A 15931-nucleotide genomic window follows, 5' to 3' on the forward strand; every position below is an offset into this window, starting at 1 on the left:
CCCTCTATCCCTTGTGGAGGAGGGGTGGGCACAGGTCCGGTGGCCATGGATGAAGTGCTGGCTGTCCAGAGTCGGGACCCGGGGTGGACCGCTCGCCTGTGCATTGGCTGGGAACATCTCTGCGCTGCTGACTCGTCTCCGCTCGGGATGATGTCCTGCTGGCCCCACTATGGACTGGACTCTTACTATTATGTTGGATCCACTATGGACTGGACTCTCACAATATTATGTCAGACTCACTCGACATCTATTGCTTTCGGTCTCCCCTAGAGGGGGGGGGGTTACCCACATATGCGGTCCTCTCCAAGGTTTCTCATAGTCATTCACATTGACGTCCCACTGGGGTGAGTTTTTCCTTGCCCTTATGTGGGCTTTGTACCGAGGATGTCGTTGTGGCTTGTGCAGCCCTTTGAGACACTTGTGATTTAGGGCTATATAAATAAACATTGATTGATTGATTGATGGATCTGCTGTTTTTAAGAATCCACTGCAAAAACACCAGTCAAAGTCATCTATATGACAGAAGTGATCCGATGTTTTAAAAGATTACTGCAAAGACAGTCAAATATCCTCTATATGACAAGAGTGATCTGATGTTTTTAAGGACTACTGCAAAACAGTCAAAGATCCTCGATACAGCAGGAGTGTTCTGATGTTTTTAAGGACTACTGCAAAAATAATAGTCAAATATATTCATATGACAGAAGTGTTCTGATGTTTTAATGACTTCTGCAAAAACAGTCAAAGATCCTCAATATTACAGGAGTGATCTAATGTTTTTAAGGACTACTGCAAAAACAGTCAAAGATCCTCTATGACAAGATTAATCTAATGTTTTTAAGGACTACTGCAATACAGTCAAAGATCATCTATATGACAAAGAGTGATCTAATGTTTTTAAGGACTACTGCAAAAACACTGGTAAAGATCCATTTTTCTGATGTTTTTAAGGACGTACTGCAAAAACAATAGTCAAAGATATTTTATATGACAGAATTGCTGTGCCGTTTTTAAGGACTACTGCAAAAACACTAGTCAAAGATCCTCTATATGACAGAAGTGATCTGATGTTTTTAAAAAACTACAGCAAAAACAGTCAAAGATCATTTACATAACAAGGGTGATCTGATGTTATTAAGGACTACTGTAACAACACTAGTCAAAGATCCTTTATATAACAGGAATGTTTTAAGGACTACTGCGAAACAGTCAAAGGTCCTCTATATGACACGAGTGCTCTGTTATTTTTAAGGACCTACTGCAAAAACACTAGTCAAAGATCCTCTCTATGACAGGAGTGCTCTGATATTTTTAAAGACGACTACAAAAACAGTCAAGGATCCTCTAAATGACAGAAGTGTTCTGATGTGTTAAGGACTACTGCAAAAACAGTCAAAGATCCATTGCTGTGCTGTTTTAGAGAATCTTTGACAAATATGCTGGCCGGTCCCAACTTTTAATCAGAAATACTTTAATAATCCCCAAGGGAAATTAAGATCTGCAACTGAACTGAACTGAACTGTCCCTTGGTTGACGAGCACTGGGTTTATTCTCTCACTGTACCAACTTTTAAATTCATCTTACCCTTAAACATAACTGATGTTAGCAAAGCAGTTTGAAAAAGGGACAGTTCTTTATTTTTCTCAAGCTGCTGCGTCTCCCAGGAGAGGGCATTGCATGCCTCACACTGGCCTGGATTAAACTAAGCAAATAGTTTTTTCTGCGATGACTGCAAAGGCCTCGTTTTAGACCACTATTACTACACTGTTTCCCTCAATGCATCATGCATTTATTATTGATTTGATGTAATTTAAAAGTTACTCAACAAAGCAATCAAGTTTAGGTCAGTTGGTGAAAGTGTTGCAGCCATCATGCTAAGCGACCACGATACAACTCTGCAGGTGGCGCGGTAAAGATCTGGACCTTTTTCTTTCCTGATGACTTATTTTTTGTGAGAGTGGTCTCGGCCAGTGATTCCCAAACTGTGGTACGCTGATTCCATCTCGTGGTACGCCAAAGAATCACTTGATTAAAGTACAATGTTTTATTTTCCTATATTCAGTGTTACCGTTTAAACTGTGTGTGATGTTACAGTGGCCAAAATTATATATTAGTGAAATGAAACATCTTGTTTTTAATGAATACTAGGGCCTACTACGCTACTGTATTTTAATGTTGGTACATGGAGAGCCAAGTGTTATTCTGATGAAAACAGCTCGAGAACCACGGGTGTAGGCGAAATTATGATTATTTTCATACATACATAGACCATCACAGAGTCCAGACCTAAACCTAGCAAAATACTTTTCCATAGAGACCTGAGACTGCAGGCAATCAGGTCTGTAAACATGTCACAAATTAGCGTCATTAGACCACATAACCATTTCTGACAAGCTTAAACTGTCCAATTGGTTAAATTGATCGCCGTCTGTGTGCGTGTTTAAACTCGGAGCAGCCTAATGGAAACATCCGATTTGATCCGACTGATTCCGGCCTGTCGAGCTGCTTCTTGTGTGAAATTGTGTGTGAAATCTCATCAAAGCCGGGGGGGGGGGGGGGGTCCTCTGGAGGAAGAAACTCCTGAAAGCTTCTGATGAGCTTACCCACTTATTGGACCTGAGACGGCTCTGACCAGGTCAAACATAAATATAGCATGTCAGGAAGCCCACGTGGATTACAACCACAAGTCCTACGGTCTTCAAAAGGCATTAAAAAAAAAAAGATTTCAGTCTGGGGCCGCTCAATACTAGCTCAGCCACACTGAAGCTAGCCGCTAGTTTGTGAACTCTGAGGTCAACAATGGATTGAAATGAGGTTGGATCTCTGCTCAGTACTTCTTTTACCCCAACTTTGACTAGCATCACATCCTGCAGGACCCCGCAGCAGCCTCTCAAACTGGCACATCTTAGACATCTACCGTCCGTTCTTACCGCACGTTGCCGTTGTAGATGTTGAAGGTCAGACACACGATGCCCAGCAGGATGCCCAGGCCGGCGAATACCGACACAGCGGCAAACAGCTTCTGCGACAAGAAGCGGTACTGTTCTTTCACCACGGTCCGGTCCGCTGGTGGCCCCGCCCCTGAAAGGAAACACATTACCATTATATTCTTATTACAACAAGAGTAGTAAACATTATCCGTGGTAATCCCAACACAGTAAAACCAACCATCGTTAATACCACAACAGTACATAACAATTGCTGATATCACAACAGTAGAAAATATTACTATTGGTAAAACCACAACAGTAGAAAACATTACCATCTATAATACTACAACTGTAGTAAAACATTACCATCGGTAATATCGCAACAGAATATAACAATTGCTAATATCACACGAGTAGAAAACATTACTATCGGTAATACCACAACAGTGCATAACAATTGTTAGTAGCGCAACAGTAGAAAACATTACCGTCGGTAATACCAAGACAGTAGAAAATATTACTATTGTTAATACCACAACAGCAGAAAACATTACTATTTGTAATACCACAACAGTAGAAAACATTACCATCGGTGATACCGCAACAGAATATAACAATTGCTATCACACAAGTAGAAAACATTACTATCGGTAATACCGCAACAGTACCGTACATAACAATTGTTAGTACCACTGTTAATACAAAACCCAAAACCAGTGAAGTTGGCCCGTTGTGTAATTCGTAAATTAAAACAGAATACAATGATTTGCAAATTATTTTCAACTTATATTCAAATAGCAAGACAAGATATTTAATGTTCGAACTGAGAAACTTGTTTTTTCTTTCTTTTATTTATTTTCCTCTTTGTTCCGGAGGACACGACGTCCACAGTTTCCAAAAACAATTTGAAATGTGGACTTGTCAGACCACAGAACACTTTTCCACTTTGCATCAGTCCATTTTAGATGAGCTCGGGTCCAGCGAAGCCGGCGGCGTTTCTGGGTGTTGTTGATAAATGGCTTTCGCTTTGCATAGCAGAGTTTGAACTTGCACCTACAGATGTAGTGACGAACTGTAGTTACTGACAGTGGTTTTCTGAAGTGTTCCTGAACCCATGTGGTGATATCCTTTACAGGTGATGTCGCTTTTTGATGCAGTACCGCCTGAGGGATCGAAGGTTACGGGCATTCAATGTTACGTGCAGTGATTTCTTCGATTCTCTGAACCTTTTGATGATATTATGGACCGTAGATGGTGAAATCCCTAAAATTCCTTGCAATAGCTCATTGAGAAATGTTGTTCTGAAACTGTTCGACAATTTGCTCAAACATTTGTTCAAAGTGGTGACCCTCACCCCAACCTCGTTTGTGAATGACTGAGCATTTCATGGAAGCTGCTTTTATACCCAATCATGGCACCCACCTGTTCCCAATTAGCCTGTTCACCTGTGCCATCCATCCATCCATCCATCTTCTTCCGCTTATCCGAGGTCGGGTCGCGGGGGCAGCAGCCTAAGCAGGGAAGCCCAGACTTCCCTCTCCCCAGCCACTTCGTCCAGCTCTTCCTGTGGGACCCCGAGGCTTTCCCAGGCCAGCCGGGAGACATAGTCTTCCCAACGTGTCCTGGGTCTTCCCCGCGGCCTCCTACCGGTCGGACGTGCCCTAAACACCTCCCTAGGGAGGCGTTCGGGTGGCATCCTGACCAGATGCCTGAACCACCTCATCTGGCTCCTCTCGATGTTTGAGTTTGAGTTTGAGTTTGAGTTTGAGTTTATTTCGAACATGCAAGTATACAACATGATACATCACAATCTCCAGTTTCTCTTTTCAACATGTTCGAAAAGGAGTAGGAAGAAGCAAAGCTTATTTAATCCTACCCCTTTTCTTTTACATGACAGTTGCTAAAACTTTTGTTCACTTCCTGTTCTCAATTTATTCACAATATACTCCATAAGTAATCACAATAAAATAAGTAAATAAATAATAATTGGTGAAGTAAGTTACATTTCATATGTTGAGATAAGTAAGATTATTTTGTGAGTGAAAGAATGAAAGAATGGATGAGTTAAATAAATTCAGAATGTTTATCATGGTTCTTCTTCTTTGTACTTTGTAAACACTTTAAGTTTGAAGAGTTTCTTGAAGTGGATCATATTAGTACATTGTTTGATTGCTTTGCTTAATCCATTCCATAATTTAATTCCACATACTGATATACTGAAGGTCTTAAGTGTTGTACGTGCATACAAATGTTTTAAATTACATTTCTCTCTAAGATTATATTTCTCCTCTTTTTTTGAGAAGAATTGTTGTATATTCTTGGGTAGCAGGTTATAGTTTGCTTTGTGTATAATTTTAGCTGTTTGCAAATTCACTATGTCGTAGAATTTCAGAATCTTTGATTCAATAAATAAAGGATTTGTGTGTTCTCTATATCCAACATTATGTATTATTCTAACTGATCTTTTTTGTAACACCGTTAATGAATGAAGTGTACTTTTGTAATTATTTCCCCATATTTCTGCACAATAACTCAGATATGGTAACACTAGTGAGCAGTAGAGAATATGAAGTGATTTTTTGTCTAGAACATGTTTTGCTTTATTCATTATTGACGTGTTTCTTGCTACTTTATGTTGTATATTTTTTACGTGAGATTTCCAGTTCAATTTATCATCAATCATTATACCTAGAAATTTGGTTTCATTTACTCTTTCAATTTCTATTCCGTCTATTTGTATTTGTGTTTGACTTTCTCTTCTACTGTTACCAAATAGCATTATTTTAGTTTTACTGAGATTCAACGATAGTCTGTTTTTGTCAAACCATCTTTTTAATTTGTTAATTTCTTCTGTTATTATTTGTAGTATCTTCTGTGTATTCTCTCCTGAACAAAACGCTGTTGTATCATCCGCAAATAATACTAACTTTAAATCTTTTGTAACTTTACAAATGTCATTTATATATAGATTGAATAATTTAGGTCCTAGTATTGATCCCTGAGGTACACCACAGGATATATTTAGCGTTGTAGAGGTGTGTTCGCCTACCTTCACGTATTGTTTCCTGTTCATTAGATAACTTCTTATCCAGTTTAAGACTAACCCTCTGATGCCATATCGTTCTAGTTTTTTGATTAAAATATTGTGATTAATTGTGTCAAATGCTTTAGTTAGATCCATAAAAACTGCTGCCGCACATTTTTTATTATCTATAGCATTGGTAATTTCTTCTGTAATTTCAATTAAAGCCATCGAAGTTGAAACATTAGCTCTGTATCCATATTGATTTTCTTCGAGTATTCTATTTTTATTTATGAAACTCTCTAATCTGTTATTGAACAGTTTTTCAATGATTTTAGAAAATTGTGGAAGTAAGGAAACAGGTCTATAGTTTGTAAATTGATGTTTGTCGCCAGTCTTGTAAATTGGTGCAACTTTAGCTATTTTCATTTTGTTTGGAAATGTACCTGTTTGAAATGATAGGTTACTAATATACATTAATGGTCCTGAAATCTCTTCAATAACCTTTTTTATCGTTTCCATATCAATTTCATTACAATCAGTTGAAGTCTTGGATTTACATTTTTTCACGATTGTAACTATTTCCTCCTGTGTCACATTACTGAGGAACATGGAGTTGGGATTTCGCTCTATGGTATCATTATAGTCCTCAATTGAAACTGGGTCTGGAATCCTTTCTTCCAATTTTGGTCCAATATTTACAAAATAATTATTGAAGCTTTCAACTACTTCCTTTATGTTGTCATTTTTTTTATTTCCGTCTAAGAAGTATTGAGGGTAGTCCCTCTTAGTGCCATTTTTAATAATGCTATTGAGGATGCCCCATGTTGCTCTCATATTAGTTTTGTTCTTGTCCAATAATTCACTGTAATATTCTTTTCTACATAATCGTAGTATGTATGTTAACTTGTTTTTATACTTTTTGTATTTAATTTCTGCCTCTGTAGTTCTTTGTGCTATAAATTTCCTATATAGTGTATTCTTCTTCTTACAAGCATTTTTTAATCCTTTTGTCATCCATGGTTGATTATTCTTTCTCTGCTTATTACTGAGTTGTATCCATGGACAATGTTTGTTATAAAGTATTATGAACTTGTTTAAGAAATGTTCATATGCTTCATCAACCTCATTTTCATTGTACACATTGTCCCAATCTTGCTTTTGTAGCTCAATTTTGAAAGCAATCATCCTCTTCTCTGTGCACAGTCTTCGAAATGTCCTTTTGTCTTCCATATTCTTCTTGTAGTTTCCATCATATATTATAAAAACTGGCAGATGATCACTAACATCGGTTATAAGTAGACCACTTGTAGTGTTATTATCAAAATCATTGGTAAAAATATTATCAATAAGCGTGGCACAGTGTCCTGTAATTCTGCTTGGCTTTGTGATTTTAGGATATAAACTGATGCTGTACATTGTATCAATGAAGTCATCAATAGACTTTTGCTTGTTAGGGTTCAATAAGTCAATATTAAAATCACCACATAGGAAAATTATTCTTTGCCCATTGTCCATGTAAGTAGCCTTGATCCATTCTTCAAATGTTTCTATACTTGACTTAGGTGATCTATATATACAACTGATGAATATGTTTTTGCTTTTTTCCTGACATATTTCAATTGTTATACATTCTAAAATATTATCTATAGCAAATGACATGTTTTTTACCACTTTGTAGTTCAGGTTCTTCATCACGTACACAGCTACTCCTCCTCCATTTTTGTTGTTTCTGTTGATGTAGTTTAGTTCATATCCATCCAGATCAAAATCTATTCCTTTTTTATCATCAATCCATGTTTCCGTGACAGCAATGACTTTGAAGGGTTCGTTGATGTGTTCCAAAAAGTTCTTAATATTGTTGTAGTTTGCATACAAGCTTCTGCTATTAAAATGAATAATTGACAATTTGTTATCACATTTAATGTTGCTGTTATATTGATCATCTGTATAATAAAAACAATTATTACTGAAGTGGGAGAAAAAATTTGTATCTGGATCTATATCATTTTCCAAATCCTGGTTTTTATGATCTTTGTTGCAGAAATTTTTTAGTTCCATGTTTTCTTGTTCAACAATCTTTGATGTTGTTTCAATAATCTCTATAAGTGTAGGTGGATGCAATCCTGAATCTAGGTCCTCTTGTTTAGTCGTTCCTTGGAACATAGTAGTGTTGATGCTGAATTTAGGTGCTTGTTTTCTGTCAGAGTTCATTATCATCGTTGTTGTGGAAGCTGTGTAAACTTTAAAAATTGTCCAGGTCCTTGATGTCTTGGACAGCAAGTACTCTTGCTTCTGGACCTCCATTCAGCTTGATGTAGATTTTACAGTTGGCGCTCCAAGTTCCCTGGATTTTTCCCTGCTTTCTCAAGTCGCGTGCTTTCTTGGCAATTCCAGCATTACGTTTTGTGAGATGCTCATTCATGTACACATTTGTTCCCTTCAGCTTCTTTCCCTGTCTCAGCAATGCCATTTTAGATTTTCTGTTTACAAGTTTCACGAGCACGACTGGAGTGGCGTTGTTGTTTCTTCCGTTCAGTGGGATGCATGTTTCGATGGTATTAATGTCAATTTCAATTTCTTTTGATTGCAGAAAGTTGACCACTTGCTGTTCTGCTGAGACCATATCCATTTCATCTGGTTCACCTTCATTATTCACAGCTTTCGCATAGGATCTTGGTTTAATTCGGTGCCCTGTCACGATGATATCATTCATCCGTTTATCCTGATCCATTCCATCTATGATATTCTTCAGCATGTTGTTGTCTTCTTGAAGGATCTTCATTTGTTTGCCCATTTCAGTGGCTTCATTATTTCTGATGGTTTTGTGAGATTGCAGACTTTCTATACATTGCTGCAGACTTTTCACATCTTGTCTGTGTTCTTCTTTCATTTCTTTCATTTCTTCTTTCCATCCCTGCCGCAGACTTTTCACATCTTGTCTGTGTTCTTCTTTCATTTCTTCTTTCCATCCCTCCATCATGTACTTCCATTCTTCTTTCATTTCTTCTTTAAAATCATGGAGTATTTTTTGTATCCATTCTTGCATCCCATCATGTCCTGTGTCCAGCCTCAAATCTTGTTCAGTCTTTCCTCTACCTTTTTTCATCGCGGCAGTCGATGACGTCAGTGCCTCTTATGTCTTAGCGGCAGTTACTTCTTTAGCAACTTGCGGTACTTTTCACTTGTTTTTTCAACAATTTCGTACCTTGCGCCGTTCAGAGATCAATTTTGGGTGTCAGCCTGTCAACTTATATCACTCTGCGACGTCGGAATCACTTTAAAACAGCTGTAAACTCGCCGTAACTTTCGGTTGCCAGGCAACCGCTTTGAACTGCGGCAAGGCGCCGTTGGCTTGAGTCTAACGGCTCTTCCAACTCGCCTTATTTCAGCGTTTCTGTGCCTCTCAACTGACCAATATCAGATCGAAGATGCCAGGTGACTCTCCTGTGGCTGTGATCACAAATCAGTGGTCAAAATCTTCAGATTTAACAAAAACTCCGGTAGCAGAATCGGAGCCTTTTTCTTTTGCGTCCTTTCTCATTGACAGGAAGTGACGTCCGATGTGGAGGAGCAGCGGCTTTACTTTGAGCTCCTCCCGGATGGCAGAGCTTCTCACCCTATCTCTAAGGGAGAGCCCCGCCACCCGGCGGAGGAAACTCATTTCGGCCGCTTGTACCCGTGATCTTGTCCTTTCGGTCATAACCCAAAGCTCATGACCATAGGTGAGGATGGGAACGTAGATCGACCGGTAAATTGAGAGCTTTGCCTTCCGGCTCAGCTCCTTCTTCACCACAACGGATCGATACAGCGTCCGCATTACTGAAGACGCCGCACCAATCCGCCTGTCGATTTCACGATCCACTCTTCCCTCACTCGTGAACAAGACTCCGAGGTACTTGAACTCCTCCACTTGGGGCAATATCTCCTCCCCAACCTGTGGGATGTTCCAAATGAGTGTTTGATGAGCATTCCTCAACTTTCTCAGTCTTTTTTGCCACTTGTGCTAGCTTTTTTGAAACACGTTGCAAGGCATCAAATTCCAAATGAGCTAATATTTGCAAAAAATTAAGTTTTCCAGTTCGAATGTTAAGTACAGTATCTTGTCTTTGCAGTCTATTCACTTGAATATAAGTTGAAAATGATTTGCAAATCATTGTATTCTGTTTTTATTTACGATTTACACAACGTGCCAACTTTTCGGGTTTGTACCACAACAGTAGAAAACATTACCATCTACTATACTACAACTGTAGAAAATGTTACCATGGGTAATACTGCAACAGAATATAAAAATTGCTAATACCACAACAGGAGAAAACATTACTATCGGTATTACCACAATAGCACATAACAACTTTTAGTACCGCAATTGTTTGTTGCACTACAATAAGAAACATTACCATTGTTAATACGACAACAGTAGAAAACATTACCATCTATAATGCAACTGTAGAAAACATTACCATCGGAAATACCGCAACAGTACGTAACGATTGTTAATACCACATCTGTAGCAAATATTACCGGCGGTAATACCACAACAGTACATAACAATTGTTAGTAGCGCTACAGTCGAAAACATTGCCATTGTTGATACCACAAAAGTAGAAAACATTACCATCGGTAATACCGCAACAGTACATAACAATTGCTATTACCATAACAGTAGAAAACATTACCATCGGAAATACCACAACAGTATAAAACAATTGTTGGTATTACAACAGAAGATAACATTATAATTGTGAAAGGGGAATTGCACAATTTTAAAAATGTTGCCTATCATTCACAATCCTTATGTAAGACAAGAACACATCTTATTTTTATGCATTCGAATTCATAAAATACGGCTAGTATGAGGTGGCTAACAATGCAGCTAATGGGAGTGCTCTGTTGCACCCAAATATCATCCAAAAATCGCCAACAGTACTCCGTTTACGTGTCATAACTTGATTTTAATCAATTATTAGCAATATTGTTATTATAAGCACTAACGCCGAGGCACTACTTTTAGAGGCGCTGTGATCACAGAACGCTAAGTAGCTTATGCTGCTATATTGAAATACTGAGCGGTGAGCTGCTGCATCGCCTTTGAGTTGGTGAAAGTTGTTTTTAGATTATAAATTATGCCTCTCATTCATTGAGCCCAAACCTGGAGATGATGGGAAAGACAAAAAGACACTTGTTTTTTTCTTTTGTTTTTGTTTTTTTACCTGCATGAGGATTATAATTAATTCTTCATCCAAACAGGAATATATAAACTTCCCAATCAATCAGCATCTCAGTAAGAGCAGATATTGTGCAGTAAGTAATTGTTATTTTTATGTTCGTAGTTTGTATATCTTGTTTAGCACTTATCAATACTGCTACATGGTGGATCTGATTAGCACACAGATTCTCAAACTTGTAGCTTATCCTCTTTATATTCGGCCTCAAAAGTATATAATATATAAAGGTAGATTCTGGTTCATCATTTGTCCCAAAGTAGTCTTTAATGGCTCACATAAACTCTGAGAAATCAATCTACCGCAGTATGCTAAAAATGATACGTAAAAAAATGTTTTTATGAATGTGCCTGTTAATACATAACTTACAGCGTGTAGATAAAACATTGGATGGTTTTATAGAGGAAATAGATTGAATCCCCATTACCTCCATTGTTCGCTGACTCTCGCCTTTTTTTTTTTTTTTTACAAATTAGAATGTATTAAAAATTAAATTAAAAACATATGTGTTGTTTCATAAAATGATTGTATGAGGATCTACTATAGTATTTTAACTTCTTTCTGCTCCTTTTCATTCATAATTTACTTTATGTTTAATTGTATTTTTCTTCCTTTGTTTGATTTTTTATGAATTCAATAAATAAATGAACTGAACTGAAATGTTCAGTTCATTTATTTATTCATTCATAAAAATAAAAAAAATGAACTGAACTGAAATGTGGCAGCACGGTGATAAAGGGGTTAGTGCGTCTGCCTCACAATACGAAGGTCCTGGGTTCGATCCTGCGCTCGGGATCTTTCTGTGTGGAGTTTGCATGTTCTCCCCGTGACTGCGTGGGTTCCCTCCGGGTACTCCGGCTTCCTCCCACCTCAGAAGACATGCACCTGGGGATAGGTTGTTTGGCAACACTAAATTGGCCCAGATAGACAGAATGTTGTCTGTCTATCTGTGTTGGCCCTGCGATGTGGTGGCGACTTGTCCAGGGTGTACCCCGCCTTCCGCCCGATTGTAGCTGAGATAGGCTCTAGCGCCCCCCGCAACCCCGAAGGGAATTGCCGGTAGAAAATGGATGGATGGATGGATGGAACTGAAATGTGAATGACAGGCAACAAATGCAGTTTCTGTCATGATCCGTGGTCCGGATCATGTTTTGTTTGGTTATGTACTGTTAGTTTTGGACTTCTTTAGTTCCCGTTTAGGCTTCCTTGTTTGTTTTTGTCACCATGGCGACTTATTGTGTTCACCTGTCTCTGATTAGTGCTCGCCCGCTCATCTGCTTCCCGAGCACTAATCAGAGGCATTATTTAAGTTACCTTTGCCAGTCAGTCGGCCTGGCTTCATTGATTATGTCACACTGTTTACGTCACGTTCTGACCAAGTAAGTTTTCATGATCCATGCGATAGCTTCTGCTAAGTATTAGCTTCACGTTTTTTAGGCACGCTTGCCTTTTTGTTGTGTTGTTTGTGTTTTGGTAGTTGGGTGATTTATGTTAATAAATCCAATCCTACCTTTGCGCCTTTGTCCGGAGCCGTCTATTGCATTGAGACAACGAACCGCATTAAGCTGCACCCACTTCAGAGGACGTCACTGAAACGGCGCGCGGCGATGACATCATGCCGCCGGCGTCTTCAAGGGAAGACCCTGATCAGGATTTTCTTTTTTTTCCGTCTGTCTCCCTTTGTCAGCCACCTCCTAAAGACTTTTTTCCAAAAGTAAAATACCATCAGGACATTTTTTTCTAAAAGTAGATTTTGTCAACCTCAGTCACTTCCGCCCCCAGTGACTCTGACTCCGCCCCTAAGGACTCTAGCCCCGCCCACGACACAGACTTTTTCCTCCTATCCTCCCACGCAATCTCAGGTGGAGGGGTGAAAGAGACAATTTGGGCAATTTAGAGGGGAGGATTCTGCCTCATGACCTCCCTCCACCCACCCCGAAAGACTGTTCCAGACCGCTAGGAGCGCGTCTGGTATCCGCTTTTTTTGGGGGGGGGGGGAGCTGGGGCCGGAAGCTGTGCTGGTGGGGTGGCTCAGCTGCGCCCAGCCAGGCAGCAACCTCCAGCCCGGCCGCCACCACCAGTTTTTCGACCTGCCAAGCCACAACCTCCGGCCCGGCCACCAGCACCAGTCCGTCGGCATGCCAAGTCGCAGCCCCCAACTAGGCCACCTCCGCCATGCTCATGGCTAACCTCAGCCCAGGTGGGCCTGCAGATGCCACCATCATCTCCGGTGGGCTTACGGACGTCACCATCATCTCCGGTGGGCTTGCAGACGCCACCATCATCTCCGGTGGGCTTGCAGACGCCACCATCATCTCCGGTGGGCTTGCAGACGCCACCATCATCTCCGGTGGGCTTGCAGACGCCACCATCATCTCCGGTGGGCCTGCAGATGCCACCATCATCTCGGGTGGGCCTGCAAACGCTCTGTCATGATCTGTGGTCCGGATCATGTTTTGTTTAGTTATGTTCTGTTAGTTTTGGACTTCTTTAGTTCCCGTTTAGGCTTCCTTGTTTGTTTTTGTCACCATGGCGACTTATTGTGTTCACCTGTCTCTGATTAGTGCTCAGCCGCTCACTTGCTTCCCGAGCACTAATCAGAGGCATTATTTAAGTTACCTTTGCCAGTCAGTCGGCCTGGCTTCATTGATTATGTCACACTGTTTACGTCACGTTCTGACCAAGTAAGTTTTCATGTTCCATGCCATAGCTTCTGCTAAGAATTAGCTTCACGTGTCTTGCCTTTTTGTTGTGTTGTTTGTGTTTTGGTAGTTGGGTGATTTATGTTAATAAATCCAATACTACCTTTACGCCTTTGTCCGGAGCCGTCTATTGCATTGAGAGAACGAACCGCAGCAAGCTGCAACCCCCTCGTGACAGTTTCCCCTTTTATACCGCAAATGTAGAAAACAGTAAATAACATTACCAGTGTTAATACCACAAAATTAAATAGTAAAGCAGAAGTTGTGGTTTTGGATCAGCCACAACGGTTGAACACACTGTTTTTCTATGAAAGTAAATAAAATATTCTAAAAATGAAGGCCAACATAATTTCAGGGACTTTGTGTTATCCCTCTGGAAGGGTTTCCACATTTTGTTGTGAAACTTGCATTCATCCTCAACCAGTAATGTTTGATTCTAAAATATTCTGTTATCATCACCCATATGTATTATTACCAAACCTGAGTATTAATAATCACTATTTCATCAGAGAGAATACTTATGAAGTTAACACAAATTAATTATTGGGGGCACAACAAGAGTGTCTCTCTCAGTGAGCAGCCAACTTTGCTGTAAATTAAAAGCGGCGAGACTCCAAGAGTTAACAGCAGAATGATTCAGTCGTGCTGCAGCTTCTAACCAGAGGATTGCTCACTAATGAAGGTTCGAGAAGGGCCAGATGGACCAGGAGGAACTTGTTTTTCTTCGACACCCCCTCCTCCTCTACAGAGTCAGACCGACCACATGTGTGACGCCCTGCAGAGGTGTGTGTGTGTGTGTGTGTGTGTGTGCGTGTGTGTGTGTCTTTAAAAAACATCTCATGATGTGTGTTGAGCTATACAACTGACAGAAATGTACGGAGATGCACGGTGTGTGTCTGTGTGTACGTATGTGCGCGCGTGTGTTTGTGTGAGAGAGCAATTGAGGAAGACAGCTTGAGAGAGTGAGAGAGTGTGTGTGTATTTGAGAGACATTTTGGGTGAGACAGCACCTGCGTGTATGCTTGTGTGAGTTAGATGGATAGAAATTGGGCAAAAATGTGTGTGTCTGTGTGCGTTAGTGAGAGAGAGATAGAGAAACTGGGTGAGAATATGAGTATGCGTGTGCGCGTGTGTAAGGAAGACAGACAGAAATTGGGTAGGAATATGTGTGTACAGTATGTGCAAATATAAGTGTGGGTTTGTGTCTGTTGAAGAGATAGAAAAGTGTGTGTGTGTGTGTGTGTGTGTGTGTGTGTGTGTGTATGTGTGCGTGTGTGAGACAGCCCCCAAAGAAGCTAGATAGAAATTGGGTGACAGTGTGTGTGCGTGTGTGTGCGTGTGTCTGTGTGTGTGTGTGTGTGCGTGTGTGTGTGTGTGTGTGTGTGTGTGTATGTGTGTAAGAGAGACAAATAGAAATTAGGTGAGAACACGTGTGTGTGTGTGTGTGTGTGTGCGTGCGTGTGCGTGTGTGAGAGCGCCACGTGAAGCTGATGTGTCAGATGTCAGCGGAGGGCGTCGGAGTGTTGCCCCCCGGGGGTCATGGGGTGTCAGGACACTGTGCAGAGACGTCACTGTGGCAACACAGCTGACGTTTCAGCGGCGCCATCTGCCTGACTGGTGACAAAATCAACTCGCCACATTGCCGCGTGACATGTGACACAAAAGTCCTGCTACCCGGTCTTTTTTTTTTTTTTTGAAGATTTCTTCTTTAACACCGATGTGCTGCTCGAACTTGTTTCTGCTTTACGAAGCTGAGGACGGCTTCACACCTCCACATGACCTCCATGCCGGTGAAATATCAGCTCACACTTTCTATTGATAGCGACTTGTGTTCACTAAGTGTGCAGGTGTTCAACACCTGGCGTGAGAATAACAACTTGGAACTTCCCGTCTCACACATTTAGCGGCGCTCATGCGTGAAGGTCTAAATCAGGGGTGTCCAAACGTTTTGCCTCAGAGGGCCAAAAGCGATTTTTACCATGTAACAGCACCACAAGTGAGGAATTTAGCCTCATACCGCCATAGACAGTAGAAAGGGGATTCATATGG

The 15931-nt window shown here is 40.4% G+C and overlaps 1 protein-coding gene across 9 annotated transcripts in view; it reads right to left on the reverse strand.

The window, feature by feature from the left end:
• gabbr1a (gamma-aminobutyric acid (GABA) B receptor, 1a) overlaps window positions 1-15931 on the reverse strand; it is a 204737-nt gene that overhangs the window by 20019 nt on the left and 168787 nt on the right. For all 9 annotated transcript variants that reach the window (XM_061955983.1, XM_061955960.1, XM_061955976.1 and 6 more), the window contains one exon: window positions 2931-3081. In XM_061955983.1, coding sequence (XP_061811967.1) covers window positions 2931-3081 — 151 coding nt within the window. The remainder of the gene's footprint in view (window positions 1-2930; window positions 3082-15931) is intronic.

Source organism: Nerophis lumbriciformis, linkage group LG04 (assembly GCF_033978685.3).
Source record: "Nerophis lumbriciformis linkage group LG04, RoL_Nlum_v2.1, whole genome shotgun sequence".
NCBI classification, from domain to species: domain Eukaryota; kingdom Metazoa; phylum Chordata; class Actinopteri; order Syngnathiformes; family Syngnathidae; genus Nerophis; species Nerophis lumbriciformis.